This window comes from Orcinus orca, chromosome 16, assembly GCF_937001465.1.
Source record: "Orcinus orca chromosome 16, mOrcOrc1.1, whole genome shotgun sequence".
Classification (NCBI taxonomy): Eukaryota; Metazoa; Chordata; class Mammalia; order Artiodactyla; family Delphinidae; genus Orcinus; species Orcinus orca.
In genome coordinates, this window is record NC_064574.1 from 29,582,729 (window position 1) to 29,610,262 (window position 27,534).

The 27,534-nt window shown below is 45.3% G+C and overlaps 2 protein-coding genes across 2 annotated transcripts in view; both read left to right on the forward strand.

The window, feature by feature from the left end:
- The window catches only part of TGM3 (transglutaminase 3), a 166,352-nt gene that overhangs the window by 7,012 nt on the left and 131,806 nt on the right, over positions 1 to 27,534 (forward strand). The window lies entirely within an intron of this gene.
- Positions 1 to 27,534, forward strand: part of LOC125961507 (protein-glutamine gamma-glutamyltransferase E-like) — a 42,311-nt gene that overhangs the window by 6,994 nt on the left and 7,783 nt on the right. The window contains exons 2-9 of the mRNA XM_049699737.1: positions 4,715 to 4,882; positions 5,437 to 5,679; positions 6,287 to 6,405; positions 7,789 to 7,917; positions 11,129 to 11,306; positions 11,410 to 11,545; positions 23,051 to 23,154; positions 24,527 to 24,772. Of these exons, the coding sequence (XP_049555694.1) occupies positions 4,715 to 4,882; positions 5,437 to 5,679; positions 6,287 to 6,405; positions 7,789 to 7,917; positions 11,129 to 11,306; positions 11,410 to 11,545; positions 23,051 to 23,154; positions 24,527 to 24,772 (1,323 nt within the window). The remainder of the gene's footprint in view (positions 1 to 4,714; positions 4,883 to 5,436; positions 5,680 to 6,286; positions 6,406 to 7,788; positions 7,918 to 11,128; positions 11,307 to 11,409; positions 11,546 to 23,050; positions 23,155 to 24,526; positions 24,773 to 27,534) is intronic.

Here is a 27,534-nt window from a genome sequence, read left to right on the forward strand (position 1 = left end):
GAGGCAGGAACCACCTGGGGACTTTGGGAGCGTGCACTCAGCATGCCGTCCCCCTCGGGATTCAGGGATGCTCCTCTTCTACTCACCTCCCAGTAGAATGCCCTTTGGAACACATTTCCCCTTCCAGGTGCTCACTCTCTCCTCCGTGTCAGGATGCAAATGCCAGAAGGGAGGACAATGCACAGTGAGGGCTTCTCACCACCTGGGTCCCCCTCCCAGGTGGAGAACAGGGGACCATGGCAACAGGGAGGGTCAGTAAGACCTGGGTTCAGAATCCTGGCTCTGCCAATCATTAGGTATATGACCTCGAATAAGGTATCAGTTTCTTTCTTTTTTTTTTTAGTTGAAGTATACTTGATCTACGATGTTCTGTTAGTATCAGGCATACAGCAAAGTGATTTGGTTATACTTATATATATATTCTTTTCCATTATAGGTTATTACAAGATATTGAATATAGTTCCCTGTGCTATACAGTAGGACCTTGTTGTTTATATATTTTATATATAGTAGTGTGTATCTGCTAATCCCCCCCTCAGTTTGCAGTTTCTGTAAGATTTCATCGATGACAGGTGTAAGGTGCTCTGTGTACTGTTTTGGGTTTTTTTTTTAGCAATACAAAAGGTAAATATTTATTCAGAACAAAACTTTAAACAATCGATTTTACATTCTAAGCCACGAGGAAATCGCAAAACATAAAGGAAAGACAAAAACTAAAAGAAAAGCAGTGTACTGTCTTTTCTACTTGAACTTGATAACACTTAGTAGACCCAATGCCCTCTAGCTTGGTCTATTTCCCAAGTACATTTCAGAGTTAACAGCTCCCCTGGAATTCCGTCTTTCTCCTGAGAGTCCGGAGGTTGCAGATGAGCTCCAGTCCGCTGCTTCTCTGGGGACACTAGCTATTGAGGCTAAGATGCAAATGCAAACCTTTACTATGGAGCACCTCTATTTCTCACTGATGGCAATGAACAGGGAAGGGGAAGGCCACAAAGAAGTGGGGCCACTTTAATCCAGATATGGTACCCAAGGGGGCAATGAGTACACCCTGGATTATGTTCCTTTGTCGCTTCCATATATCCCAAGTATTCTGAAGCTCCTGCCAAATCTTCTGCTTCCTTCCCCAGATGATTTCTTAGCATTCCCCTGGGCTCATTATTCTGGAAAGAGCAGACTTTCTGGGCCCTCAAGTGTTGAGGAAAATGTTGTGAGGTGTGAGAGGTAGTGGAATGAGCACCGGGCTTGGGGTCAGGGAACTCTACTCTAGGCTAGCTCTGGCACCAGACAGCTATGTGAGTTTTGACCCAGTCATTTAACCTCTCTGGTCCTGTTTCATCTGTTGGAAAACCAGTGGATTGGTCTAGACCAATTTTTAGGTCCTTTCCAGCAAGAAAATTCCAGATTCGATTCCATGATTCTGTGAAGAATGGCTTCTGAGCCACTGAAAGCGCTGTCACAAAGTCCATGCATTTTAATGCCATAAGAGAGGCCCTTGGCCACCATTCAGAGCCTATTGACTCAGGTTACATACACTTCTAACAACACTGGTTTCACAAATTCTCAGACCACGGAGATTAGAAGCAGCAAATTAAAAGGGGATGGGATGAGCTTCAAAAGATAGACACCCTGACAGAAGCCAGGGTCAACAATGTTCTCAATTCAACAAACATTGATCTTCAAAAACGATAAAAAATGGTTAAAAAAAAAAGGTTTGGCACTTAAGAGGGGTAAGCTGGCTGTGTGTTCACCCTGGCAGGCAGGCGGGTGTTCAGTGCCCGGCCACGCCGGTTAGCTGAGCTGCCACGGAATTGTGAACCGCTTTGGGACTCTGGGCAAAGGCGTGTCCTCGTTTGCCACAGAGGTTACACACGATGCCCTTCCGGCAGTAAGGGCTCAGGTGCCCCTCCTCCCCGCACCCGAAGGGGTGTCTGTGTACTGTTAAGAGCAGTTGACACATAGGAGACTGATGACAAATGTGTCATGCTCTTCCTCACCCTCCAGCTCAGAGAAACTCTGCATGTCCCACGAGCACCCCATGAAGGAGCAAGACTCCTTCATGCCGGGGCTTATGCTGGGAGAGGCAGAGATGACCATCTCAGTCACCCCAGAACTTCACCTAGTCCGCGCAAAGTGCCCTTCGTCTCCTTTCGGTGTGTCTGCAGCCAAGGCACCCTAGAGCTCAGTCTTCTTCATCATTTTCCCTGCAGACAAGCCACTGCGTTCTGGCATGAAAGGGAGACATCACTACTATTTTTCTGATAGTTAGAATTGTTTTATTTCTCAGGACTTAAGCAAACCTATGTAAACTGGCTGTGTGTACTTTTGCATGTTGATTCATCTTTTTTTCATATAGCAAACAGTGCATAACCCTCGGCACAGCAAAGAAGGAGGTGGGCCTGTTGGAGGGAAGGCAGAAGCTGGCTATAGATGGGAGTCGCTGCCACCCCTCTTTCCTCACCCCTGTGCTTGACTGAGGGCTGTCTGGGGACATAATTGCTGCTCTCAAAGAGTCCATGGTCAAGAATAATAAGCTTCTCCTGGGGAGAAGGCACATATCCTTTAGGGTTTGGGAGCGGGGAAGAATCTCCAGGGGGGCTTGTGTGACCTCAGACCACACATTTCTAAGAGCTCTTCTTTTTTTCTAAAACGAGACAGTGAGTGAAGCTCTACCGGATCCCATGCACAGAAGGCAGTGAGCACAGTTCGTAAGAGGCAGGGGTTTAAAAGGTGGGGACGTTGCCCTAAAGAGTCCTAGCTTTTAGCAAACCAGCTCTCTGCAAGTCACGTAGAGCTTGATGTTTGCCAGAGGGTGCCTGAGATCTGAGCTGTCGCCATTCAATGTCTGCATTCAGGAGCGTTCATCTTCTTCTGTCCCACCTTCTCTCCATTTGCCTTGCCCTTCATTCAATAGATATTTTTGATTGCATGAATGTTTTAGTTTCCCTGAGTAAAAAAAACTTAATTTATTCTTTCAATAACCATTTGTTCAATGAATGAATGAACAAGTGGGCATTTGAATGAATGAATCTTTAGTACTCCAAGTGGAGGTGAGATCACCTCCTGAGCCCTGCTTCAGCAGCGGCCTTTGCCTCATCACCCGAGTCTGCGTCCCACTCAAGAGAGTGTCTCTTACGAGCCTCTGCCCATCTCCGGAGTTGCTTGGATGGGAGCCCCCAGCCCCAGGCCCGCCCTGGAGCCACGCCCTCCCTGCCTCCCCTTTCTCCTCTGTGCAAAGCCTCTGCTCTAGCCGAATGAGACACCTGCTCTCCTGGGCCTTGGGCCTCTCTGCCTGTTGCCTGGAACACACCTGACAAAATTCTCTCTTCCTTCAAGGCCCAGCATTTTCAATGAATTTTTTCTGATCCCTATAACTGAAAGTGATTCTTACCTACATCTCCTAGACACCTTTTCTGGGGGAGATTGGATTTACCTCATTCCACCATTCATTCTGACATGTTGTCTTATGCACTCCTGAAGCTCTTTGAGGATTCAAACTACTTTTCATACATTTTCACACCCCCAACATTGTGCTTTACGTAGTGTTCTATAAATAATATGTATTCTCTATATGTTTATTGAACAAATACCCCATATACACCTTTCCTTATAGACTAAATTTAGAGCTCTAGTCATGATAGTCATTGCATGACATTAGTTTTATGTTTGTTTGCTCATTTATTCCCTCGGTTGTTTGTCTAACTGTCCTAATACAGTCAAGCAATGTGCTAGGCATCAGAAGATAAAGTTCAAGAAGGCACATTCTGATGAACACAGACAGACACCTATAAACAAGAGCTGTGCCTGGTGCTGGGATGGGCTACTCCACTCCCATCATAGCCATGGCCACATCGTAAAGACAGAGACCACTTTCATTTGCAGAAGAATGGGTGGTGAACATCTCAAATGTAGCTCAAAGGCATTAAATATCTCAAAAGGTTTAAATTGGCTAAACTCCTCATATCTCCTGGAATCTTTCTTCTCTGAAACCCTTCTCAACTTAGCTCCCTCACCTCCACAATCACCTGAGAAGTTTGGGGGTGGATTTTGAGGTGTTAGTCCTCAGGGTCTTATCCAGGGGTCTCACGGCCTTAGGCCACTCTTGCCAGTGAGCATTTGAAAGACCTTCCAGGCCAGTGATTGCCCAATGTCCAGCCTCGAAATGCTTGTCAGGGTTACACAATCCTCCTCAGCATCAGATGCTCAGGCCAACACCGAGGTGTTGCACATATAAAGTACCGATGACACAGCTAAATGTTTGCTGGGTGTTGGAGTGATGGAAGACACCTGGTATCTGGGAGGACACAAAGGAAAAAGCAAGGAAGCCAAACCAGGTGGACTCGAGAGAAGTAGCCTCCTCCCAGTTCTACGTGAGCCCCCACCCACAAAGGAAGGAGGATAAAGTGGACAGAATTGGGTACTCAGTTCTCCTGGCCAGTTGGGTGAAGCTACTTCTTTGAGAGCTGAGTGACAGTTGGCCAGGGGGAGGGGGAAGTGGGACTAGTGTGTGCAGAGCTTCAGCAGCCTGAAAAGGCAGATGGGAATAGGTTGTAAAGTGCTTGCTATGCTTGCATTTTCATGTGATTCTTCCTAGAATATTCTTCCCCAGCGAGCCCTGTCCAAAAGCAGTCTCTTTGGTAACTTACACTTTTTCCCCCACACCACCACCCCTTGCCTCTGAGGATCTCAAGTCTTCTTTTCTGTCTCACGGCTTTAGGACTCCAGAGTGTCGACTGGCAGATAAGCCTCAATGAGCAGGCACATCACACAGACAAGTTCTCCAGCCAGGAGCTTGTCGTGCGGAGAGGCCAACTCTTCTACATGTCATTGACCGTATACCGATGTCTCGGCTGTAACAGAAGTGCGACATTCACAGCTTCCACAGGTACCTGCTCCCTGCTCTCCCAGCCAACACACATCTGAGTAGACCTCGGGGCTGTGCATCCGAGGGATGGTGGTGGTGGTGGCCCCGGGCTTTAGCCCAGCTCTACCATTGACTTGGTGTGACCTTGAGCAAGTTTCGGCCTGTCTCTGAGTCTGAGGGTCACGGTCTTCACATCAAGAGGGATTTGGCCCACGTGGTCTCTCCAGCTGCTTCCAGCGCCATAACACAATGCTTCATTGTATGATGTCTCCCAAAGGGCCCCGGCAGTTATATTGGAATCTGGTTTCTCCCCACAGTCTGGCCAACACTACTTGGTTTCCATTGTCCTATGCCTTCTTTTACAGGGCCTTACCCCTCAGAGTCGGCCAAGACAAAGGCTCACATCAAGAGGGATTTGGCCCACGTGGTCTCTCCAGCTGCTTCCAGCGCCATAACACAATGCTTCATTGTATGATGTCTCCCAAAGGGCCCCGGCAGTTATATTGGAATCTGGTTTCTCCCCACAGTCTGGCCAACACTACTTGGTTTCCATTGTCCTATGCCTTCTTTTACAGGGCCTTACCCCTCAGAGTCGGCCAAGACAAAGGCTGTGTTTCCACTCTCCAAAAGGATAAGTGGCACTGGCTGGGGTGCACAACTTCTGAACAACAAGAACAATGTTCTGAGCATCTCCATCCTCAGTCCTGCCGATGCACCCATAGGAAGATACACGCTGAGCATTGAGATCTCCTATGAGGGCAATGACTCCACTATGGAAGTTGGAACATTCATACTGCTCTTTAACCCCTGGTTGCAAGGTAGGCACCTAGCCACCCACACTCCCAGCCATCAGCCAAGCGATACCCATGGAAAGGAGACGGGGGGAATGATTTTCATGGGCTCAGGTTTGATTAGGGAAAGTTTCTGGAATATGGAAACCGCACAGAAGCTAGAAGTCAGAAGCCAGGGGTTTGAGTCCAGCTCTGCCACTTAACCAGCTTTGTGTGTCTGACAGTCACTCTACCCTTCCAAGCATCAAATTCCTCACCATTAAATGGACATCCTGCTATTTCTGGAGCTATTGCAGGGATCTCATGGGCTTTTGAAAACTGTATAGTACGGTGTAATGACCACAGCACAATTCTGCAGTGTGGAGATAGCTTGTGCCTGAAGAAGCAAGTGTTTCATTCCCAAGGGTCTCATTTTCAGATTCTCAGGTCAGCCCAGCTTCTTTTTCAAGCTCATAGTTCCCATAATATGAGGTGGAAGCATTATAGCCCAAGGCTTCACTCCTCAGTGGAGGTTGGGTGAAGGGTTGCAGGTGGGGCTTGCTCCAGCCCCCAGGAGGATACTCAGGACTGAGAGGACGACTGGTCTCTATAGTCCTCTCTATAACCCCTAATATCTGCTTTCTGTGTCAAACAGCCGATAGTGTCTTTATGAGTAACCATGATGAGAGAGAGGAGTATGTTCAGGAAGATGCTGGCGTCATCTTCGTGGGAAGAACAAGTTACATTAGCGTGATTGGCTGGAACTATGGACAGGTGAAAAGATCATAAAGCCTGGTGGTAATGTCCCTATTATACCCAAGAAGCTCAGCCGCTGGCCCCACAGATAGGTGGAAGTTCCCAAATCTGTCCATTCGCCTGCCTTCTCTTCATGCATCCATTCAGAAGGCATTTACTGATGACCTACTATGTGCCAGGCCCCAAGCTGCACACTATGGATACAGGAGATGGATAAGACAGATTTCCTGTCTTTGAGGAGGTCACAATCTAGTGGGCAAAACAGACACGTAACTAAATTGATGCAATGAAGTGTTATTGGTACCATGATGCACAAATGAGGATAAGGCCCAGTAGAGACACTTGGGACAATAATGTAGTTTCTGTTATTCATTCTAGGTAAGAATGTGAGGAAGCTTCCTTGGCATGTGCATTCGACCTTTCAAAGGTCCTTCATTAGTATGACATCTGAGTCCCAGGTTTGCTCAGCCTGAAAAACATCCAGGGATTCCCTCCACCTTTTCTTTTCTCCAGTAGACAAATGAAGACATTACAATGAAGTGCCTTGGGTGGGGTACCTTGCATGTCCAGCAGGGGGTGGACAGGTGCATTCTCTGCCATGTCCAGACCCCATTCTGTAGTCAACCAGAGCACATCTGCCGTATATTTTATATGTTGAGTTTTATATGTTGGGTTCTGTGTTAAATTTCATTCAAAAAGAAAGTGGGATGGGGTGGGTAAGGGCATAAGGTGCACCCGGGGATGGAAGGGAAGATATTTTTGAAGGGCGAGATCTGGGTAAGCCTCTCTTAGAAAAGAACTTTTGATCAGAAACCTGAAGGAGGCAAAGGAGCCAGATAGATCTCTTGGGGGAGAGCACTGGAGGTCGAAGGAACTGCACATGCAAAGACCCTAAGGCAAGAAAGAGCTTGGCCTTCTCCATTTGAGAAGCAATGACAACAATAAGTCTTATTTTGTGAAAATGGCTTCAAATTCCAATTTAATGAGACATTTTATCTTTTTAATCAGTTCCCCCAAAGTCTGAGTAATATGCTCAAGATCAATGTCAGATCTAGATGGAAACTTTGAGATGAGCTCAGTCTGATCCCCTGTTATAAAGATGGACAAATTGAGGCCCAGACAGGCCAAGTGATTGCTCTCAAGTTCATAACAGTGAGGGAGTGCCATTAACTTCAGGGGCCTCAGTTCAAGGCCCTGTGTATAGCGAGAGCTCTGGATGAGTTTGCAGGGTTAAAGCCCAAGTTGGGTGGTTGTTCCTCAGATTCTCTCAGCTCTGGAGGCTGTGGAGTAGAAGGATCTGGGCAGAGCCCATGGTTCTTACCAGGGTAGCCCCCGTGCCTTCAATAAGCTGATACTATTTGTCATTTCTTTCATCGTAACATATGGTCCCATTTTGAGCAGTTTGAAGAAGGCATTCTGAACATTTGCCTCTCTCTGCTGGATAATAGTCTGAATTTTCGCCGTGACCCTGCTACTGATGTGGCCCGCAGAGACGATCCCCAGTATATTGGCCGGGTGCTGAGTGCAATGGTGAGTGATGAGAAAACCATAATAACTAGTTATTCCTGTATATCAAACCCAGCTATGGGTTAGGCACAACCACTTATAGCGTTGGTTGACATCTCACAAAATGTAGTTGTGGCTGTTACCATCCCCATTTCGCACGCGTGGAGCCTCTACATTAAAGAACATTCCTGAGACACACAGCGAGTGGGTGGCAAAGGCAGAACTGGACCCAGGCTGCCTGGCTCCAAAGCCCTTTCCACTGTATTGCAAGGCCTTCCTCCAGTGACGAAGGATTCGGTCTTTGGGTGTCTGCCAGGACCAGAAGGAGGCAAAGCTGAGAATTTGCTCCATCCCTGGGGCTCCTGGGAAAGGGGGTAAGCTCCTGAGTGAGCCTGAAGCGTTAACCTCCTTTGCTCTGACTCATCCCATCCTCAGCACAGAGGGCTCCAGTGCCAGTGGGGAGGGCAGAGGCCAACACAGTCATTGTCTAGATGCGGAAACTGATGCCAGGGGGCTGAAGTGACTCACTCACAGCCTCAGCCTGTGAGTCTGGTCAGAACAAGGCCTCCAACTGCCCGCCCAGGGCCTCCTTCACTTGTCCAGTCCCTCCACGTGAGAAACCTGTCCCCACTTCCCCAGACACATGTGCACGTGCACTCAGAGGCACACATAAGCTGGATGCTGGAGGAATGCACTGCTCTGTAGTCAGTGTGCAGAGAGCACCTCCATCAGAAAGTATCAAAACAAGGGATAGCCTGCTCAAAAGTTACAAAGTAAAAAGCTAAAAGTCAGAGAGTTCTTGAACTTTAACCCTCTGAAACTAAATGATTACTCAGGAGTGTCTTTACCTTTTTTTTTTTTTTTTTTTTTTGATTAATGGACTAGGCATTTCAAGTCTCTTTTGAGTTGGGAGAATATCCAAGCTAACAAGCTAGTTACATGGTTAGAAATTTGAATGACCTTCTGACTGCATGATAGATATCGGGGGTCATCAGACAGCACTTCTTAACCCAAACTTCACAGGACAGCTGTGGGGAGGCCCAGGCAATGTGGAGATGCTGAGGAAATGGTGGGGACCAAGGCAGCCGGGAAGAGTGCAGAGAGGGAGTGGGGCCTGGGCCCAACCTGGAAAACCAAGTGGCCCAGGAGGGGGTGGATTAAAGCCAACGCCAAGGTCGAGGGAAGCTGGATTCAGGCACTTTAGGAAGTTGAGCCTCCTCAGCTCAGGAGAGGGGAGGGGAGGCAGCTGGCTCCAGTAGCTGCTGACTCACCCCTGCCCTCCAGACAAACCACTTGATCTCAGAGCTGGGTGCCTCAGCGGAACCTCCCCACTCTCTCTCCAGCCCTCCTGGTTGGGCTGGGCCACGAGCGAATTATGGCCTGTGTGGGGCTTTGAAACCTCAGCTTTCAGTCAGAGATGACCCTGCTGATTACCACTTTGGAGGCTGATGCACCTGTGACTCAGGAGATGGGGATGGGCCGTGCAATCTTCCATCTTGAAGGAGCCCCATCTGGCCCCATCCTGCTATTCCAGCCCAGACCATCCTGGAGGGGCTGTGGAGCTCACCCACCACACGGAGGGACCGCGGAGGGCTGGGTCAGCCTGTCCTGGGCAAGGATCCTTCCATATCCAGACTGTTCGTCCTCATAGGCCTTGCCCTTGTGGCCCCCACAAAGAGAGGGAGCCGTTCTCACTGTAAGGTTGGGATAAATGCTAGTCAAAGTTTCATAAACTCTGAAAACGTGGCTGCTGGAAGACAGCTGAGGAAGTACTTGTTTCTAAAGTTCCCTGTGTTGGAAGGTGAAGAATGAAGGCCCAGAGAGGTGAATCGACTCCCGCGCAAGCAGTCACCCAGCTGACAAGCAGCCAGGCTGGGCTTGCAACTCGGGTTTCTTCTTCTTCTTTTTTTTTTATTTTTTATTGGAGTAGGATTGCTTTACAATGTTATGTTAGTTTCTGCTGTAAGCAAAGTGAATCAGTTAGACGTATACATCTATCCTCTCTTTTTTAGATTTCCTTCCCATTTAGGTCACCACAGAGCATTGAGTAGATCTCCCTGTGCTATACAGTAGGTTCTCATTAGTTATCTATTATTTTACTTCATTTAAAAAATTTTTTTAAATTGGGGTATAGTTGTTTTACAGTGTTGTGTTAGCTTCTACTGTACAGCAAAGTGGAGTTCCCTGTGCAATACAGCGGGTTCTTATTAGTTATCTGTTTTATACATAGTAGTGTGTGTATGTCAATCCCAATCTCCCAATTCATCCCACCACCCCCTTTCCCCCCTTGGTAACCATATATTCGTTCTGTACATCTGTGTGTCTAGTTCTGCTTTGCAAATACGTTCATCTGCACCATTTTTCTAGATTGCACATATAAGCGATAATATACGATACTTGTTTTTCTCTCAGGTTTCTCCTTTTTCATTCTCTTTTAACTTTTTATCATGGAAAAGTTCAGACTTTCACTAAAGTAGAGGAAAAAGTAAAATGAACTCTTACGTACCCATCACCGGCTTCAGCCATTACCCACTCAAGGCCATTCTTGTTTCATCTCTGTCCCTTCCTCCACAGATTGTTTGATAAATCCCAGACATTATATCATTTCATCCCTAAATATTTCAATAGGAGTCTATAAAAGACTAAGACTAAGAAACTCAGATCTTTTGATCGCTAGTCCAGTGCTCTTTTCATACTGCATCGTGGTTGTGTTACTTATACAAGAATCATGCCTTAAGTTGAGGGAATGAATAAATGAATGAATGAATGAAAAGCAACAGTCCATCTTTATTCTTTCCAAGAAGAAGTTAGTTGCTGAAGTTCTAAGGGGATCTGTTTAGAAGACCAGGACACCAAAAGAGAGCTTCAAACCGTGGACTCTCGAGTCAGGCAGCAGCAGCTGCCCATGAGTTCTGGCCAGAAATTGCCTGCAGGCTGATTTTTTGCCCGTCCCTCACCACTGACAAGCCCCAGAGCCTCAGTTTTCCCTGTGAGCTGGGGATGATATGTGAATTAGGGGCAAACATGGCCTGTTGAGGAAAGCACTGTTAAGTTCATATACCGCTTGATACCCCTAGGGGGATCATTGTCACAATTATCATCCAAATCACCCAGAAAGACAGAAAATCCACTTGAAGGAGGCTCCCTGGCTTCCTTCCGTGTCTCCTTATCTTGTCCCCTGAACTCTGCACGTCACTCTCTGTGCTGATTTCTTTGGGGTTTTTTTCCTGCCCAGATCAATGCCAATGATGACTATGGTGTGGTTTCTGGGAACTGGAGTGGTAACTACGTAGGTGGCCAGGACCCGAGGAACTGGAATGGCAGCGTGGAGATCCTCAAGCGGTGGCAAAGTTCTGGCTTCAGGCCAGTCCGATACGGCCAGTGCTGGGTCTTCGCTGGGACCCTCAACACAGGTACTCTGGGTGTGATGTGCCTTTCCTGGGTGGGCAGCAGTGGGGTACCGCAAGATACCATCTCCACTGCACCCCAAGTCCTCAGACTGCCCTTGACTTGCAGCGCTGCGGTGTTTGGGGATTCCCTCCCGAGTTATCACCAACTTCAACTCAGCTCATGACACAGACAAAAACCTCAGCGTGGATGTGTACTATGACCCCAGAGGATGGCCCATGGACAAAGGCAGTGACAGCGTATGGTGAGTGTCTGACCCTTTCTGAGCACCACATCTGAGCAGCTTCTCCCCAGCTCTCCCCAGCTCCTGGGACCCAGCTCCAAACAGGAGTTAGGAGGCAAGTACCATGTCAACATATGGTTTAGAGTGGAAATGCTATCCCTTCTTGACCTTTTGGCTAAGATCAAGTGTAAAATGAAAATGCTGAATCTAGCAAAAATCTAGCAAGACCCGAAACAGCTCTTCTCAGAGTTCTGCAAAATCTGATGGTCTACTTTATCTCGCCGCCAGATGAAGGCTGTTATACCAGTGCAAGATATGATTCCTGGGCTCTTCCCTGAATTTGTAGCGCCCACTAGACCCTATGCTACTTTAGAAGATAAACACTGAAACTATTGATTTTCTAGTAATAAATATAGACTTATGTCACTTCAGGCAACCCATATGACTTTTGGGTTTTTCTTAGAGAAAAGCGACACATTTTCTCTTATGCATATATACTTGCTGTGTATCATGGTTGATAGAATAACATGTTAGCTTATTCTGGATTCCAGCTGAACAAAAAGAAGCTTTCTATGTAACTGGGCATATATATTTCTAACCATAAATATGCTATGTGCACACGAATCTATCCACACACATATGTATGTAGTATATAATAAATGCCAACTGGAAGTAAGTTATCTAAAACTTATAGACATATATTCATAACTTTGTATAGCTGCGTATATACATAAAATAGATATTGTTACAGCTATTTAAGATTAAACCATATGCCACGTTATTACCAGATGGCAACTGAAAATAATTATGTCTATATCTGTATATACACATAGATATCTAGGTGTCTATGTATATAAAGTACTACATGCATATGTCAATAATCCATTGTTTGAATCCATTTCAAAGGCTATACACACACATAATCCCTCACATGCATATACTTGTCTAGATAACCTGATAACAGATGCCATCTTATTTCCAGATGTTCAACTTTGAAATGGTCTATAAAAAAATTCTTTATTACTTATTATTCCCAGAATAAGTAGATCCAACTTTACTGAAATGTACTCAGGGTAACTAATAAAGTCAAAGCAATAGTAAAATGAACAGAAAAAGCTTTTAAAACAAATAAACAACACCCCACACCAATAATGGCACTGGGTAGTGTAAGCAGCCCCTCCCCTCTGAAGGGAGGGAGGAGTATGAATTCACTCAAGGTCACATGGATTCTAGGGTTTAATGGGGCAGAGAAAGCTTATTTCAGAGGTTCTTTCTTAACCTGCCCGTACACAACGTTTCTCTCTAGTGGCACGGCTACTTACAGAGAGGTTTTTTTCCCAGCTTCTCATAAATGAAGGTCTTTTCTTCTGCCTGTTTTTTTCTTTTGTTACTGTGTCCAGAATCCCATTGTAACCTGCTCTGATCCTTGGGGCAATGACAGTCCTGACTTTGGCTTCCTTCACAAAAGGAGATGCTTGGTTCAACAAATGACTGATTTGGGGAAGGGGAGGTCCCCTTTGGCGTAACCCTTCTGTGATCATCCTGCACACTAGCAACTGCAGAGAGACCAGAATGCTTAAGGCTCAGTCCCTCCACTGAGAGCATATCTGGTGCTGCTAGGAGATAAGGAGTGGGGAGGCCATCAGTAGAAGCTATTTAGCAATGTGGGATGGTGTGGGGTATGCCAGGTGCATGATTCAGACAGTAAGCACTGTGGGAACTCAGGGAGGGAGCCATCAAGGAAGACTTCCTGGGAACAGGAAGTGGGGCCTTTAAGCTGAATTTGTAATTAGTCCTGAGATCTCTTGGTTCCTGGTTCATGCTACCACTCCACATTAGCTTCATAATTCATTCCAAATATAATCACCCTGGGGCAAGTCTGGGCCTGTGGAGACATTCCAGGGTGTCTCCACTGTCATTTCTCTTGGCCTCATTGCAGGGTATTGGGCCCTAAAGCTGTGATTTTTCCTGGGAGTCTCATCCCCGCTCATCAGAACCGTCCTCAGAAAGCAGTGAGAGCTGTGAGTCCCTCCCCACCCTCCTCCCTACCAGCTGTGGGTGGGGAACCTGCACTGGGTGGTGTGCAGACAGGGAATCCTGAGCCCTAGTTCCAGCCCCACTACCATCTGGCTCTAGAACTTGTGAAAGCCACTTCATGTTTCTGGTCCCCAGTTTCCCCAGCAGTGAAATATAAAGGTTGGCCTGAAACTAGATGTTCACTTAAGTCTTTTTAATTATTTTATTCTCTGCAGCTTCAGTTTGCCCCACTTTTTATGTAAGAGCTACCCCTCCCAAGGGAGCTATTGCATCCCTTCAACATGGTTCCCACCGGGGGGTAGTGGGGGAGCTATCCCACGAGTCATTTTCTGCATAGTGTGGGATTCCTAACCTATTATTAAAAGGACAGTTTGGGTTTGAACAGAAATCCTTCCAACTGAATCTTTGTATGTTGTAAATGTTAAAAATTTTTAGAACCTTGTCCAGATTTGCTTAAAGTAATAGAATGTAAGGATCAAGTGAGGTTAAGCATCTGAAAGTGCTTAATAATGATAACAGCAGCAACTAATAATTTGCTGAGCGATTGTTGTGTTCCAGGTAATGTTCTGAGTGCTTGCATGTACTCTTCAGAAACAATGAAGTAGGCATTATTATGAACACCCCATTTTACAGTTGAGGAACCTGAGACACAGAGTCATTCACCCAAGGGCAGGAAACTAGAAAATGGTGGAGCTGGGATTTGAACCCAGGCGGCTTTGTAAACTATGAAGCACCAGAGAGATGCCAAAGAATGTTATCACTATTCCTGACTGATGTTTGAGAATTCAGACCGCTTACTTTGAGATTTTCCAGAAAAGGAGTGGCTGGACACCAACCAGGTGGAAAAGCTGGGTTCTTAGGTTCACACTTAGGCAGCAAACGCAACTTTTCTATGATACTAGATGCTGTCTCAGCAGCTCGGTGGGGAGAAACAATTTGCCCAAAGTCAAACTGAAATAGCATCCAAGTTGGAGGTGGACCTAGGTGTCTGTCAACATGACTCTCCCCAGTCAAAGAACATTAGAGCTGGAAGGGATCTTAGAGAGAGACCTACTCATTTCATAAAGGAGAAAACAGAGGCCCAGGGGGAAGCACTGGTAAACAGCTGGAGACATTCGGACGCTCTAAGTAAATGCCTAACTTTACGTAAATTCCTTAACTTTTCTGTACCTTTGTTTCCCATCTGTAAAATGAAGGGCTAGGTCGGGGACCTCAAAAATTTCTTCTAGATCCTTCTTTGAATCACATTACAGAATCCAGTGGGGTCCATTTTCTTCTAAGCCATTCTGCTCATGACAGTTGTTGGGCTTAAAAGGCACAAGGCTCTGGAGTTTTCACTTCTTCGGAGTCAGGACACTCTGGGGGAAGCTTCTTTAATATGGTTCCCTTCTACACCACTATAAAGGAGGTTTCTGAGACCTGCAACCAAATGATTTGGAACAGTTCGGCCAAGGTTATCTTTACCTTGGCATTTCTGGCTCATTTTCTTATTTCATTCAACTTGATTCCCCAGTTTCTCGAGTCACAGACTTGACTCTCTTTGTAGCCTTTTATAGAGCTCCGAGGTGGAAGGCAGATGGAGATTTCCCGGCCCTGTGGTCAGGGAGGTGGTGTCGGTCAGTTCTGGAGAAGAGCTGTCAGAACCCATACCCCCCACTCGAGCCCTGGCTCCTAATGCATCTCTCCATGGCCACCAGCCTCCACTAATACTTAGCTAGTCCCCAACGTACCTGGAGTAGCTTGCTCAGACCCACAGCAAGGAAACCAAGGCTGCAAGAGTGTCCAGGTTCCACGACAATTCAATTCAGTGAGCATGGTGTAAGTACTGCATGCCAGACCCTGCACTGGGCACAGGGCACCAAGAGGAGTGAGATACAGGAATCTCGCTAGAGGAGTTCCTAGCTGCATGAGAAGCTGGGTGATTACTGAGCAGAAGTCAAATAACTGAATCATGCAAGATGCAGAGATAGCACAGAGGTAAGGTTGGCACCCTCTGAGTATGTTAGGAAAAGATTTTCTGAAGGAGGTGGTATCTGAACTGCATTTGGAAGGACAAATAGGCAGAATGGGTAGGGATTTGGGTCACTTTCTAGAGAGGGTCTCCTGACCCCGTGAATTCAAAGGTTAGCATAACTCAGTTGCTGTCTCTAGGGGCGGTGGTTTATAAACTTCAAAGGTCGCATTAGAACTGATTTGAGTGGAGGGAGCTGGGAGGGCAGGGAATCTGCATCTTTTTAAATAAATGCCTCAGTCTCTCCTTTTCCTAAACTCCTACTCCTGAAACACTCAAGACAGGAGCAGAGCCCAAGGTTGGGAGGTGGGAAAGTATGTGGCACACAACCAGAAACAAACCCGATGGTGCATTTGAAAGGCACATACATCCCAAGTAGCTGTGAGCAAAGTGCTGCCTTTCAAATGATGGAGGGACCAGGATGAACTTGTTATCTGCTTTGTCTTAAATTCCTGCCTTGCAAATAAGTATTCAAACATAGCTACTTACCAATCTATCTTAACCAACCCGCCCTTCTCTGGGGCTCTCTGCCAGGAATGAGATGAATGTGAAACGTGGTGTTCTCCCTGTTTCCTCATCCTCTCTTTCTCCTTTCACCCTTCTAGGGTCATCTTCCCACACTCCTCCTACTTTCCTGGGTGAATTCTAACTGATCTTAAGAACCCAATCAAAAAGGCATTTTGTGGGGCTGCCTGGAGATAATTTTTATGATGACTTTTTTTTTTCACAGTCATAGGAAATCTCAGAAATATGTAATGTAGTTTTCTATCCAATCTTTTCTTTATTAGTTGTTGTTTTTATAGAATTGGGATCATACATTTTACAAAGGCATGGGTAAAAGACGGAGCATATGATAGACACATCCTACTTTTCTCCACACCTGGAAACCAACCACTTCATAGTTTTAAATCGTGTGCTTTTGACTAAACATGGTATTATGAACATTTTCACAATGTCATTAAATAATCTTCAAAAAATAAGATTTTAAAAGTATCATATTCCATTGAATGGTTAAACCATTATCTCTTTTCCTGCTATAAACTATCTCCTATTCCCTATGTTACCTATCCCCATTTTTTCCTACTGTAAATAACACAGTAACGAGCATTGTTATATGTAAATCTTGAGCATGTCTGTGATTAGTCCCATAAGAAAGATTCCTAGTAATGGTATATCCTGGGTTAAAGGGAATGGACATTTTAAAATCATCTAGTGCTGTAGTCTTCCAGAAATTTTGTAATGACCTATGTTTCTTTTTTTTTTTTTTGAATTTTATTTTATTTAATTTTTTATACAGCAGGTTCTTATTAGTTATCTATTTTATACATGTTAGTGTATATATGTCAATCCCAATCTCCCAATTCATCCCCCCCACCCCATGCCCTGCTAAAGACGCACTAAACCTTTTTTTTTCACACACACACACTGTATTTTATTTTTATAAGAGATAAATAAACTGACACCAAGCATTGTAAATGGATGACCATAACAAAAGCAACAATGATTGCAATTACCAAACACGAAACACACTCATACTATGTCATAATATTGACATTCAGTCCAGTAATCCTCCACTGTAACAGCTCCTTTACTTTGCAGTGATAATTGATTTGTACATTTTTTGCCTCTGAGTCCTTGTGAGATTTTTTTTTTATTCAAACAGAAAGTCACAAAACTTATAATCATCCTCATCAGTTCACTCAGTCCCATGTAATTCATTTTTTTTTATCTTGATCTCTTGTTTTTGTATCCATTCAGCAAGCCTGTGTCTTTTGGTTGGAGCATTTAATCCATTCACATTTAAGGGAATTATCGATATGTATGTTCCTATGACCATGTTCTTAATGTTTTGGGTTTGTTTTTGTAGGTCCTTTTCTTCTCTTGTGTTTCCCACTTAGAGAAGTTCCTTTAGCATTTGTTGTAGAGCTGGTTTGGGGGTGCTGAATTCTCTTAGCTTTTGCTTGTCTGTAAAGCTTTTGATTTCTCCATGGAATCTGAATGAGATCCTTGCCCAGTGGAGTAATCTTGGTTGTAGGTTCTTCCCTTTCATCACTTGAAGTATATCATGCCATTCCCTTCTGGCTTGTAGAGTTCCTGCTGAGAAATCAGTTGTTAACCTTATGGGAGTTCCCTTGTATGTTTTATGTCATTTTTCCCTTGTTGCTTTCAATAATTTTTCTTTGTCTTTAATTTTTGCCAATTTGATTACTATGTGTCTCGGTGTGTTTCTCCTTGGGTTTATCCTGTATGGGACTCGCTGAGCTTCCTTGACTTGGGTGGCTATTTCCTTTCCCATGTTAGGGAAGTTTTCGACTATAATCTCTTCAAATATTTTCTCTGGTCCTTTCTCTCTCTCTTCTCCTTCTGGGACCCCTATAATGCGAATGTTGCTACATTTAATATTGTCTCAGAGGTCTCTTAGGCTGTCTTCATTTCTTTTCATTCTTTTTTCTTTAGTCTGTTCCACAGCAGTGAATTCCACCATTCTGTCTTCCAGGTCACCTATCCGTTCTTCTGCCTCAGTTATTCTGCTATTGATTCCTTCTAGTGTAGTTTTCATTTCAGTTATTGTATTGTTCCTCTCTGTTTGTTTGTTGTTTAATTCTTCTAGATCTTTGTTGTGCGTTCCTTGCATCTCCTCGATCTTTGCTTCCATTCTTTTTCCAAGGTCCTGGATCATCTTCACTATCATTATTCTGAATTCTTTTTCTTGAAGGTTGCCTATCTCCACTTCATTTAGTTGTTCTTCTGGGGTTTTATCTTGTTCCTTCACCTGGTATATAGCCCTCTGCTTTTTCATCTTGTCTATCTCTCTGTGAATGGGGTTTTTGTTCCACAGGCTGCAGGACTGTGGTTCTTCTTGCTTCTGCTGTCTGCCCTCTGGTGGATGAGGCTATCAAGAGGCTTGATGGGAGGGACTGGTGGTGGGTAGAGCTGACTGTTGCTCTGGTGGGCAGAGCTCAGTAAAACTTTAATCCACCTGACTGTTGATGGGTGGGGCTGGGTTCCCTCCCTGTTGGTTGTTTGGCCTGAGGCCACCCAACACTGGAGCCTACCTGGGCTCTTTGATGGGGCTAATGACAGACTCTGAGAGGGCTCACGCCGAGGAGTACTTCCCAGAATCTGCTGCCAGTGTCCTTGTCCCCATGGTGAAACAGAGCCACCCCCTGCCTCTGCAGGGGACTCTCCAACACTAGCAGGTAGGTCTGGGTCAGTCTCCACCGGGGTCACTGCTCCTTCCCCTGGGTCCCGATATGCACACTACTTTGTGTGTGCCCTCCAAGAGTGGAGTCTCTGTTTCCCCCAGTCCTGTTGAAGTCCTGCAATCAATTCCCACTCGGCTTCAAAGTCTGATTCTCTAGGAATTCCTCCTCCCGTTGCCAGACCCCCAGGTTGGGAAGCCTGATGTGGGGCTCAGAACCTTCACTTCAGTGGGTGGACTCCTGTGCTATAAGTATTCACCAGTCTATGAGTCACCCACCCACCAGTGATGGGATTTGATTTTACTGTGATTGATTGTGACCCTCCTACCATTTCATTGTGGCTTCTCCTTTGTCTTTGGATGTGGGGTGTCTTTTTTGGTGAGTTCCAGTGTCTTCCTGTCAATGATTGTCCAGCAGCTAGTTGTCATTCTGGTGTTCTGGCAAGAGGGAGTTTGACCTGTGTTTCTTTACAGTACTGACAGTATGTGCTCTTCCTACTCATATCATTGGTTGGTATTATTTATCATTGTCTGTTTGTTTACCTCTTATGGTCTTATTCCTTCTGTCTTGTTTTGGAGCTGACTTTGTAACTCTCCCCTTGTTCTCTGAAGGATGTAGCAGGGTCACAATGCACCTGATCAGTACTTAGGGAGCACTTCTAACTCCTGACAACTGTATAGTGTAGAACTCCCAATCTGGTCCCCGTAGGAAGCCTTGCAGGTTTCATTTTACAGCATGCAAAACAAAAACAATCTTTTCCTGATTATAAAACACTAAAAAAATAAATTAGTGAGAGTAATAGTAATATAGCTACCCAAAGAAAAGCACTAACAACATTTTGAGGTAGATCCTTCCAGACATTTCATTCTGTTTTTGTGCATTGAGTGTTAATTACCCAAATGAGACCAAGTTAAATAGTCTATTTCATAATTTTTAATATCTTTCTTGTCAATAAATTAAAATTTAGAGGGACAGTATAGTTTAGTAGTTAAAAGCATGGACCCTGCAGCCCTCTGCCTGGGTTAAAATCCCACTCTGCCTATTTACTCACTTTGAGACCTTGAACAAGTCACTTAACTTCTTCTCTGTGCCTCAGTTTCTAGAACTGTCAAAAGGAGATAATAATTATTCCTATCTTATATGAGCATTGTGAAGATTAAATGAGCTACTATATAAGACAGAAAACTTAATAATATTCTGTGTTGACACAACTGTATTAGCTATTAGTGTTTATATAATATACATATTTTTAAATATCTATTTATTTTGTAAATATAGAATTACAGAAGTAATAAGTAATTTTCATTATAGAATATGAAAACATTACAGAAATAAATAACGTGCAACTTAGTTCATATGCACCAAAATCTGTCCATGTGCACAATATATACACCAAACCATTATTTAAACTGTGGTTATCTAAGATAATAGAATTATGGGGGACTAACTTTCACTGCTTTTTTTAATGTATAATTTTCTAAATCGAAATAGTTTCATCATATTAATATGTTTTTTATAAGCTTCTACATATACACACTATTTTGTAATTTTTTTTCTTACTTGGTCATATAAGTTAGACATCTTCCATGTCAGTGCTAGATTAATTTTCCTCATTCTTTTGGACAACTGCACGATATTCTCCTGCATGGCTGTGCCACAATTTATCTGACCAATTCCTTATTGATAAATTTTTCCTCCATTATTTTTGCTATTACAAACAATGCTTCAGTGAACATCTTTCCATGTACATCTATGTGCACTAATGTGAGGGTTTTTATAGGAGAAATTCCTAGAAGTGGAACTACTGGCTCAGTGAGTATATAGGTTTTCAAGGGTATTTCAAACTCATTGCCAAATTGCCCTTGACAAATGTCATACCAATTTAAACTCCCACCAGCAGTGTATAACACTGCTTGTTTTCCCATACAATGATGAGTATCACACAACAATGTGTATCATCCTATGCTTTCACCTTTGTCAGTCTAATAAGTGTAATGGTATTTCTTTGTCATTTTAATTTTCTTTTAATGGTGGTGAAGTTAAAACTATTTCTATATGTTCAGTGATCATTTGTGTTGCTTATGAAAATTGCCTGCTCATTGTCGATTATTGACATGTTTGACTTCCTTTTTTTTGTCTTTTTCTTTAACCTCTTTATTGGAGTATAACTGCTTTACAATGGTGTCTTAGTTTCTGCTTTATAACAAAGTGAATCAACTATACATGGACATATATCCCCATATCTCCTCCCTCTTGCGTCTCCCTCCCACCCTCCCTATCCCACCCCTCTAGGTGATCTTTTGTGTCTTATTGATTTGTAAGTACTTTATAATATTCATTATAGTAAATCTCTGTCTAGTATACATGTTGCATATATTTTCTCTGCTGAATGGATTTTTTTCAATGCTTTTTTCTCTCTTCTTCAAATTGGATAATTTCTACTGATCTGTCTTCAAGTTTGCTGACTCTTCCCTCTGTTTTCCCTATTCTGCTAGTAAGCCATCCATTGAATTATTTAATTCCATCCATTGAATTATTTAATTTAATTATGGTCTTTTTCCCAGTTAAAATTTTCCATTTGGTTCATTTTTTCATATTTTCTATTTTGCTGCTAAGAGGCCCCCTCTTTTCATTTGTTATGATCATATTTTCCTTTATTACACTGAGAATAGTTATCATAACAGCTTTAAAGTCTTTATCCAATAATGCCAACACCTGGATTATCTAAGGGTTAGTCCCTGTTGATTGTCTTTTACCTTGAGGACAAGCTACACTTTTCTGGTTCTTTGTATGTTGAGTAAATTTGGATTGTCTCCTGGACATTGGCTTCTTCTTGATTCTACATTTTGTCTTAGCAGTCTACCTGAGGTAGATTCAAACTGCAAATTCTATCTCACCTATGGTGGGCAGCAGCCCAAATTTCAGTTCATTTTTTGAATTTTTAGCTGGACTACTTGTAGTTTGCCTCATATATGCCTAGCTCAGAGGTCACCCAGAAGCTTAGGCAGAGTTTATATACAAATCTGGGTCCCCCTTTCTGATTCTTTCCTTTCTAAGACTTCCCCTTCACTCTCTAGCAACCCTGGTTAACCCAGGCTCAGTTTCTTATCTCCCCAGGTCAGAAAGATGTAGGCTGTCTGTTGGAGTTTTTACTGCCCTGCACTTTACCTCAACTGCAACCTGTCCTTAGGGGCAAGGGCACCACAGTACAACTTGCCCCGTGCTGGCCCCTTCCTAAAAGTTTTGGCACCCTCCCAAAATCCTCCTGCTTTGTTTACTCTCAGCTGTCTTTTGTATTTTTTTCCCCAGTTTATTGTTTTCTACAGAAAGACTGTCTATTATGAGCTTATTCCCATGCTGGAAACAGAACTATAGTTTGTTTCTTTGTTTTTTTGGTATATGCGAGTTTAATATTTTTACCTAGTCACATTTATCATTCAGAAGTTGGTTCTCTGCTTAAAACTATCTTCTCCAACTCATGAGTATAACAAAAATTTTTTTCAAGTTGGATAGAACTTGAATTTATGTCAGACTTACTTACATTTTCTTCTAAGTTGGACTCAAAACTGCCAAGCCAATGTTTATGTAGTTGCTGTGGGATTGGAGAAGGGGAGAGTAGAGGGCAGAATCAAGAATGCATAAAGCTTTGGCTAACTGGTTATACCTGCTGAGGGAGGGGACAAATGACTGAGACATATAGATTGGGAGACAAGGGGCTGCCATGGATGAAGAACATTTTAAGACTGGTATATGTCATTCTTCAATCCGGACCTCAGCCCAAGGGCTTTGTGGCTCTTAGCCAGACCTGGCACTCTTGCTGCAGCCCCATTCATTTTCATCCCACACGAAATACAGTAGTGTCCCCCAACAGGATGCATAGGAGAAAGCTGTGTGGGTTTGCTTGCTGGATTCTGGCTCTAACCTAGATCTGTTCTGCTCCTCAGAAAGGCAGTAGAACATGGTGGTCAAGGACTTAGGTTTTGGAGTTAGGCATACCTGGGTCCAAACTTTGACTCTGGCATTGTTAGCTGCTTAACTTCTCTGAGCCTCAGTTTCCTCTTTTAAGAGATGTGCATAAAAATAGTACCCACTTAACAGTGCTGTGAGAATTTAAGTGCGACAATGCTTGCCAAGGTCTAGCACAATATCTGGCACAGAGTAAACTCGCTTGATGAGTATCAGGGTGCTGCACTGTCAGATCAGAGATGTGGTGTTTTGCCACTCCTCTGCTGTGTGGCCTTGGCCAAACTCTGTAGTCTGTGGTTCTGTCTGCAGGAATTTCCACGTCTGGAATGAAGGCTGGTTTGCACGGACTGACCTAAGCCCATCATACAGTGGATGGCAGGTTCTGGACGCCACCCCCCAGGAAAGGAGCCAAGGTAACCAACCCTCTGACGGCCCCCTTCTCTGGGTTTGGCTCTAAGTCATGACCTCTCGATTCTTTATAGTGGTGGACAGCGGCACAGCAAGGTCACCCAAATCCTCTCTACCTCCAGAGGGAAAGGAGGGATTAAAACAAAACTATTTGGAAAGTAGATTTCCCTCCTAACTTTCTTGGTTCAGGCTGCTATTAAAATGACTGCCATACCTGCACTCACATGGCTGCTGCAGAGGCCCTGGCACATGCCCTGCAGCAAGGGAAAGGAGCCGTCCCCTGCCAGCCATGATTCTCCTGCACCACCTCTGGTAGCCCATCCCTCCCAGCACAGAAAGCTTCCAGGTCCCCATTGCCTTGGGGCTGAACCCAAATTCCCTGGCTCAGCTCCAGACCTCCGTGATCACGGCCCCCATCACCTCTCTCACCTTCACACGTGTCCCCTGCCAGACCGAGCTCTCCTTCACGCAGGCTGGCCCGGCCCCATCCCAGTGCTCCCACCTCTGGCCACTCTCCCATCAGAGCTTGGGTCTCAGGCTCTCCAGGAACCTTTCCCCTTCCCTCCCCTGACCTCCAGAGCATTCCTGTCCGTTACCCTCATTTTCAGTTGTTTCTTTCAAACAAAAAAAATCATAAAGGTCATATAGGCACATGGCTTAAAAAAAATTCAAATCATTCTAAAAGGACTTACAATGAAAATGAAGTCTTACTCCCTTCCCCAACTGCAGCGTCTCTACCAGAAGCAAGGAACGTTAGATTTGGGGAACTTGGGTGTGAGGAGGGTGACCTTCCAGATATTTTCTAGGCCACTATTCAACCTTTTCACTGCAACCCATTAGCAGCTATAAAATCAAGTTAATGGGTTGTGACCATCATTTTAAGAAATGAAATAGAATATCATGGAAAGGGGTGGGGAAAAGGAAAGGAAAAGAAAATATCAGGGTGCATTAGACATTAAGAATAAGAACTGTCCTGTGGAATTTTTGTTTCAGGGTCATATATGTGCCATGATGAATGATTTGCAGAGTAGAAAAGAGGCAGCCCTGAGCACAAGACAGCAAGACTTTCCCCTTTAGTAACAGACTGAGGGCAGTGGGTCAGCACAAATTATGCACCCACAGAATACAGGATTGGGCCGTCTTCTGTGGAGGTGGAGTCTCACCAGAGCACTATTGCAGAAGATAACAATAGCCCCGGAGTGTCCTGCTGAGTGCCCCAAGAAGGGGGCAGACTGTTGGGGTTGAAGGAGTTTGGCGGGGTAGAGGCAGGGGAGTTGGGTGGTCATGGGTGGCCCCCAGAGGAGCAGGCCATGGGGTGTACTGTTGCAGATGGGCCTGGGTTTGGCATGTATCCAACCTCTGCACCCTGGCCCCCAGGGGTGTTCCAGTGCGGCCCTGCTTCAGTCGTCGCTCTCCGAGAGGGTAATGTGGACTGGGACTACGACATGCCCTTCATCTTTGCTGAGGTTAATGCCGACCGCATCACATGGATCTACGATGCCTGGACCGGCGCCCTGAAGAAGAATTTCTCAAACACTCACACCATCGGCAAAAATATCAGTACCAAGGCGGTGGGCAGCAACTCTCGCATGGATGTCACCGAAAAGTACAAGTACCCAGAAGGTAGGAGGGGGTGTGGATGGGCTGTGCCACCCAGGGCTTAACGGTGGGAAGACAGCTCTGAGGTGGAGAAGGAAAAATTGCTCATACTCCTTCTGCATTGTCAGCCAATTCTGCCTGAATGGTAGGACTGCTCCCTGGCATCTAATGCCCAGCTCCCCAGACTGTTTCCCGTGGGAACAGAACCGTCATGAAAAGACACTGTACCACTGGGAATTGGCCATAGGACTCAGGCAGCTGCCAGTCCAGCTCATCTCCAGCTGTGTCCCTTTGCCAATTACACAACTGGGATGACAGCCCCACGATTGAACATCACAGGGAGAAACATGGCCCCCACGAGAGACCCCCCGAGGGCCTCTCAGTCAGCCCACTCCCCTAGCCTCTAAGAAACACAGGCAGGAAACATTCTCTGAAAAAAGAAATGGACAGTCCCCCAAGATGTGGGCACTGCTTCGTCTGCTTCAGAGGCCTCCCCAAAAGCCAGATGAGGTGGGCTTACACCATGAGGACAATGCCCGAGTCCCTGAAATCTTCAGCATCCACATGAGTGCTGGTCTCCCTAAAGTCACCTAGAAAAGTCACCTAGTTGCTACAAGGCCACCTTTAACACAAATTACATTTGTTGCTCTATTTAGGAAGTTGCTTTCAGAGTCAGAGACTTATCTCTTTGAGGAGTCTCAATAGTGACCGAAGTTCTACATTTGAAGGTGATGTTCATTTTTAGAAAGAGGCAAAAGTGAATTAATGCTTGCTCTAGCAGGCCAATCACTCCTTAATGGGGTCAACATGTCACTCTTTCTAAAATACTTGGAAATAGTTCTTTCAGCTGATCCTCACTGTTGGTTCTGAGGTGTCAAGAAAAGTGCTCTCATGAAGGTGCCCACGTTCCCCCAACGTGAACCCCACAGCTCCATACCCTGCTGACTGCTGTTGTTGGGTGCCATTTACAGAAGAGGAAAGCTGAGCAGGGGAGTGGGCTCCAAGTCCAGGTGGCTGAACCTCTGGGTGTGGTATTTGTGGCCATTTTGAGGCACAACTCTAGGGTGATGAGATTGGTGCCCTCAGTTGGACCCCAGTCCACCTATGTAGGCCATTCCCCCCAGCTGGGGTCAGATGGGCTTTCTCTCAGTCAGTAAACAGGTACTGAGACCTCCCCAAGTGCCCACCCACGCTTGGCTCTGGGAGGCCAGGAAGCATCCCGCAGATGAGCCCCTGCCCCTGCAGAGCTCACAGGCCAGGGGGACAGGCCGGTGTGTGACAAGAATTCTCAACAGTGTCATGATGTAGAAACAAGAGTAGGGGCCAAGGAAAAGATAACACCGGGCAGGAGGTGAACTCCATCCTACCCCTCATAACCGTGCAACCTCAAGCAGGATGCTTAGCCTCTCTGATCCCTCGTTTTCTCACCTGTAAAATGAGAAGAGCGAGGCCTATCTTCAGTGGGATTTAAATGAGCTAGTGTACAGAAAGTGCCAAGGGCAGTGCCCGGCACATAGTGAGGGCTTAATAAATAGTGATGATTTTTGTCAACTTGAACATCTGCAACCTCATTGGAATGACCTCCCAGAGGGACTTCTGAAGTGCACTGTTTACACGGTTGTGTGATTCTGTGGGGTTCCTTACCTGACTGTCACACCTTGATTCTGCTTCTTGGGGGCTCCGGCTGTCCCAGCCAAACCTCCTGAGAAATGGGAAGGGGCCACGGCCAAGTTGTGGGATCCCTGCAGGAGCCCTGGTGATGACCTAGCCCCTGTGTGACAGCAGGGCTGATCACACCGCCTGCTGTTGATCAGTCCTCCTTACCTAATGATTCCAGCTTGTGTCTGATGGCCCCAGGGAGGAAAAGCTCATAAAATGGGCTGCTAAGCATTGGCGCAACAGCAACACCAAGGGAGAAAACAGTAGCAGGAAGCTTGGTCTTGGGTAAGCCTGGCAGGTGACCTATGTAGCTATGTAGGCTCTGAGCCTCATTGTGCATAACACACCTGCTTCGAGGTTCTGGGCACAGAGGCTCAGCTCCCTGCACAGCCATCAGACCTGGGTGTGGACTTACAGCTCAGCTAGAGAATGGGAATGCACCAAAAGGAACCCAGCCCACCAGGAGCCATCAGCCTGGGTAACTGGACTGCCTGTCTTCTTTTCAGTAAGCTGTATGGGAGGAACTACTAGACTCAGGTCTCGATTTCTGGGGACTGGCCTTCTTTCTGCCCCTAATTCCCAGATTACCAGTCCCTTGGACCAGTCGCTCCTCCTCTTAGGGCCTTAACTCTAACAGTTGGCCTCTGGGGTCTCTGCCAGTTGTTACATGTAACTTATGGGAAAGACCTCACTAAATTGTAAAGTGCTTCTAATAAGTCATCTGATGCCTTAAAATTTCACAGGTTGGTTGTAAAGCGCTTCTAAGTAAGTCATCTGATGCCTTAAAATTTCACAGGTTGGTTGGGGAAGTTAGGGGGCAGGGGCAAAAGTATGGTCATTCTTTGTGTATCTTTGTCTGTGTTCCTGGAAGGACAATGCCTTCTCCTTGATAGTGGGTCTATCTTCAGCTCAGGCAGGGAGCCTTATGTGCACTGTGTGGTCTACCCGGGCTCAGAGACTTGGAGTTGGCTCTTAGCATCCCAAGAGCCGTGATTTTTAGGCCATGATCTTGGCCATTCTCCAGGGACTGTTTATAGCATCACATTCAGCAGCACCCATGACCCAAGTCAGAATCAGAAACCCAACCTGTGGTTCAGCCTTTGTGTTTATGAAACCTGAACTCTCTC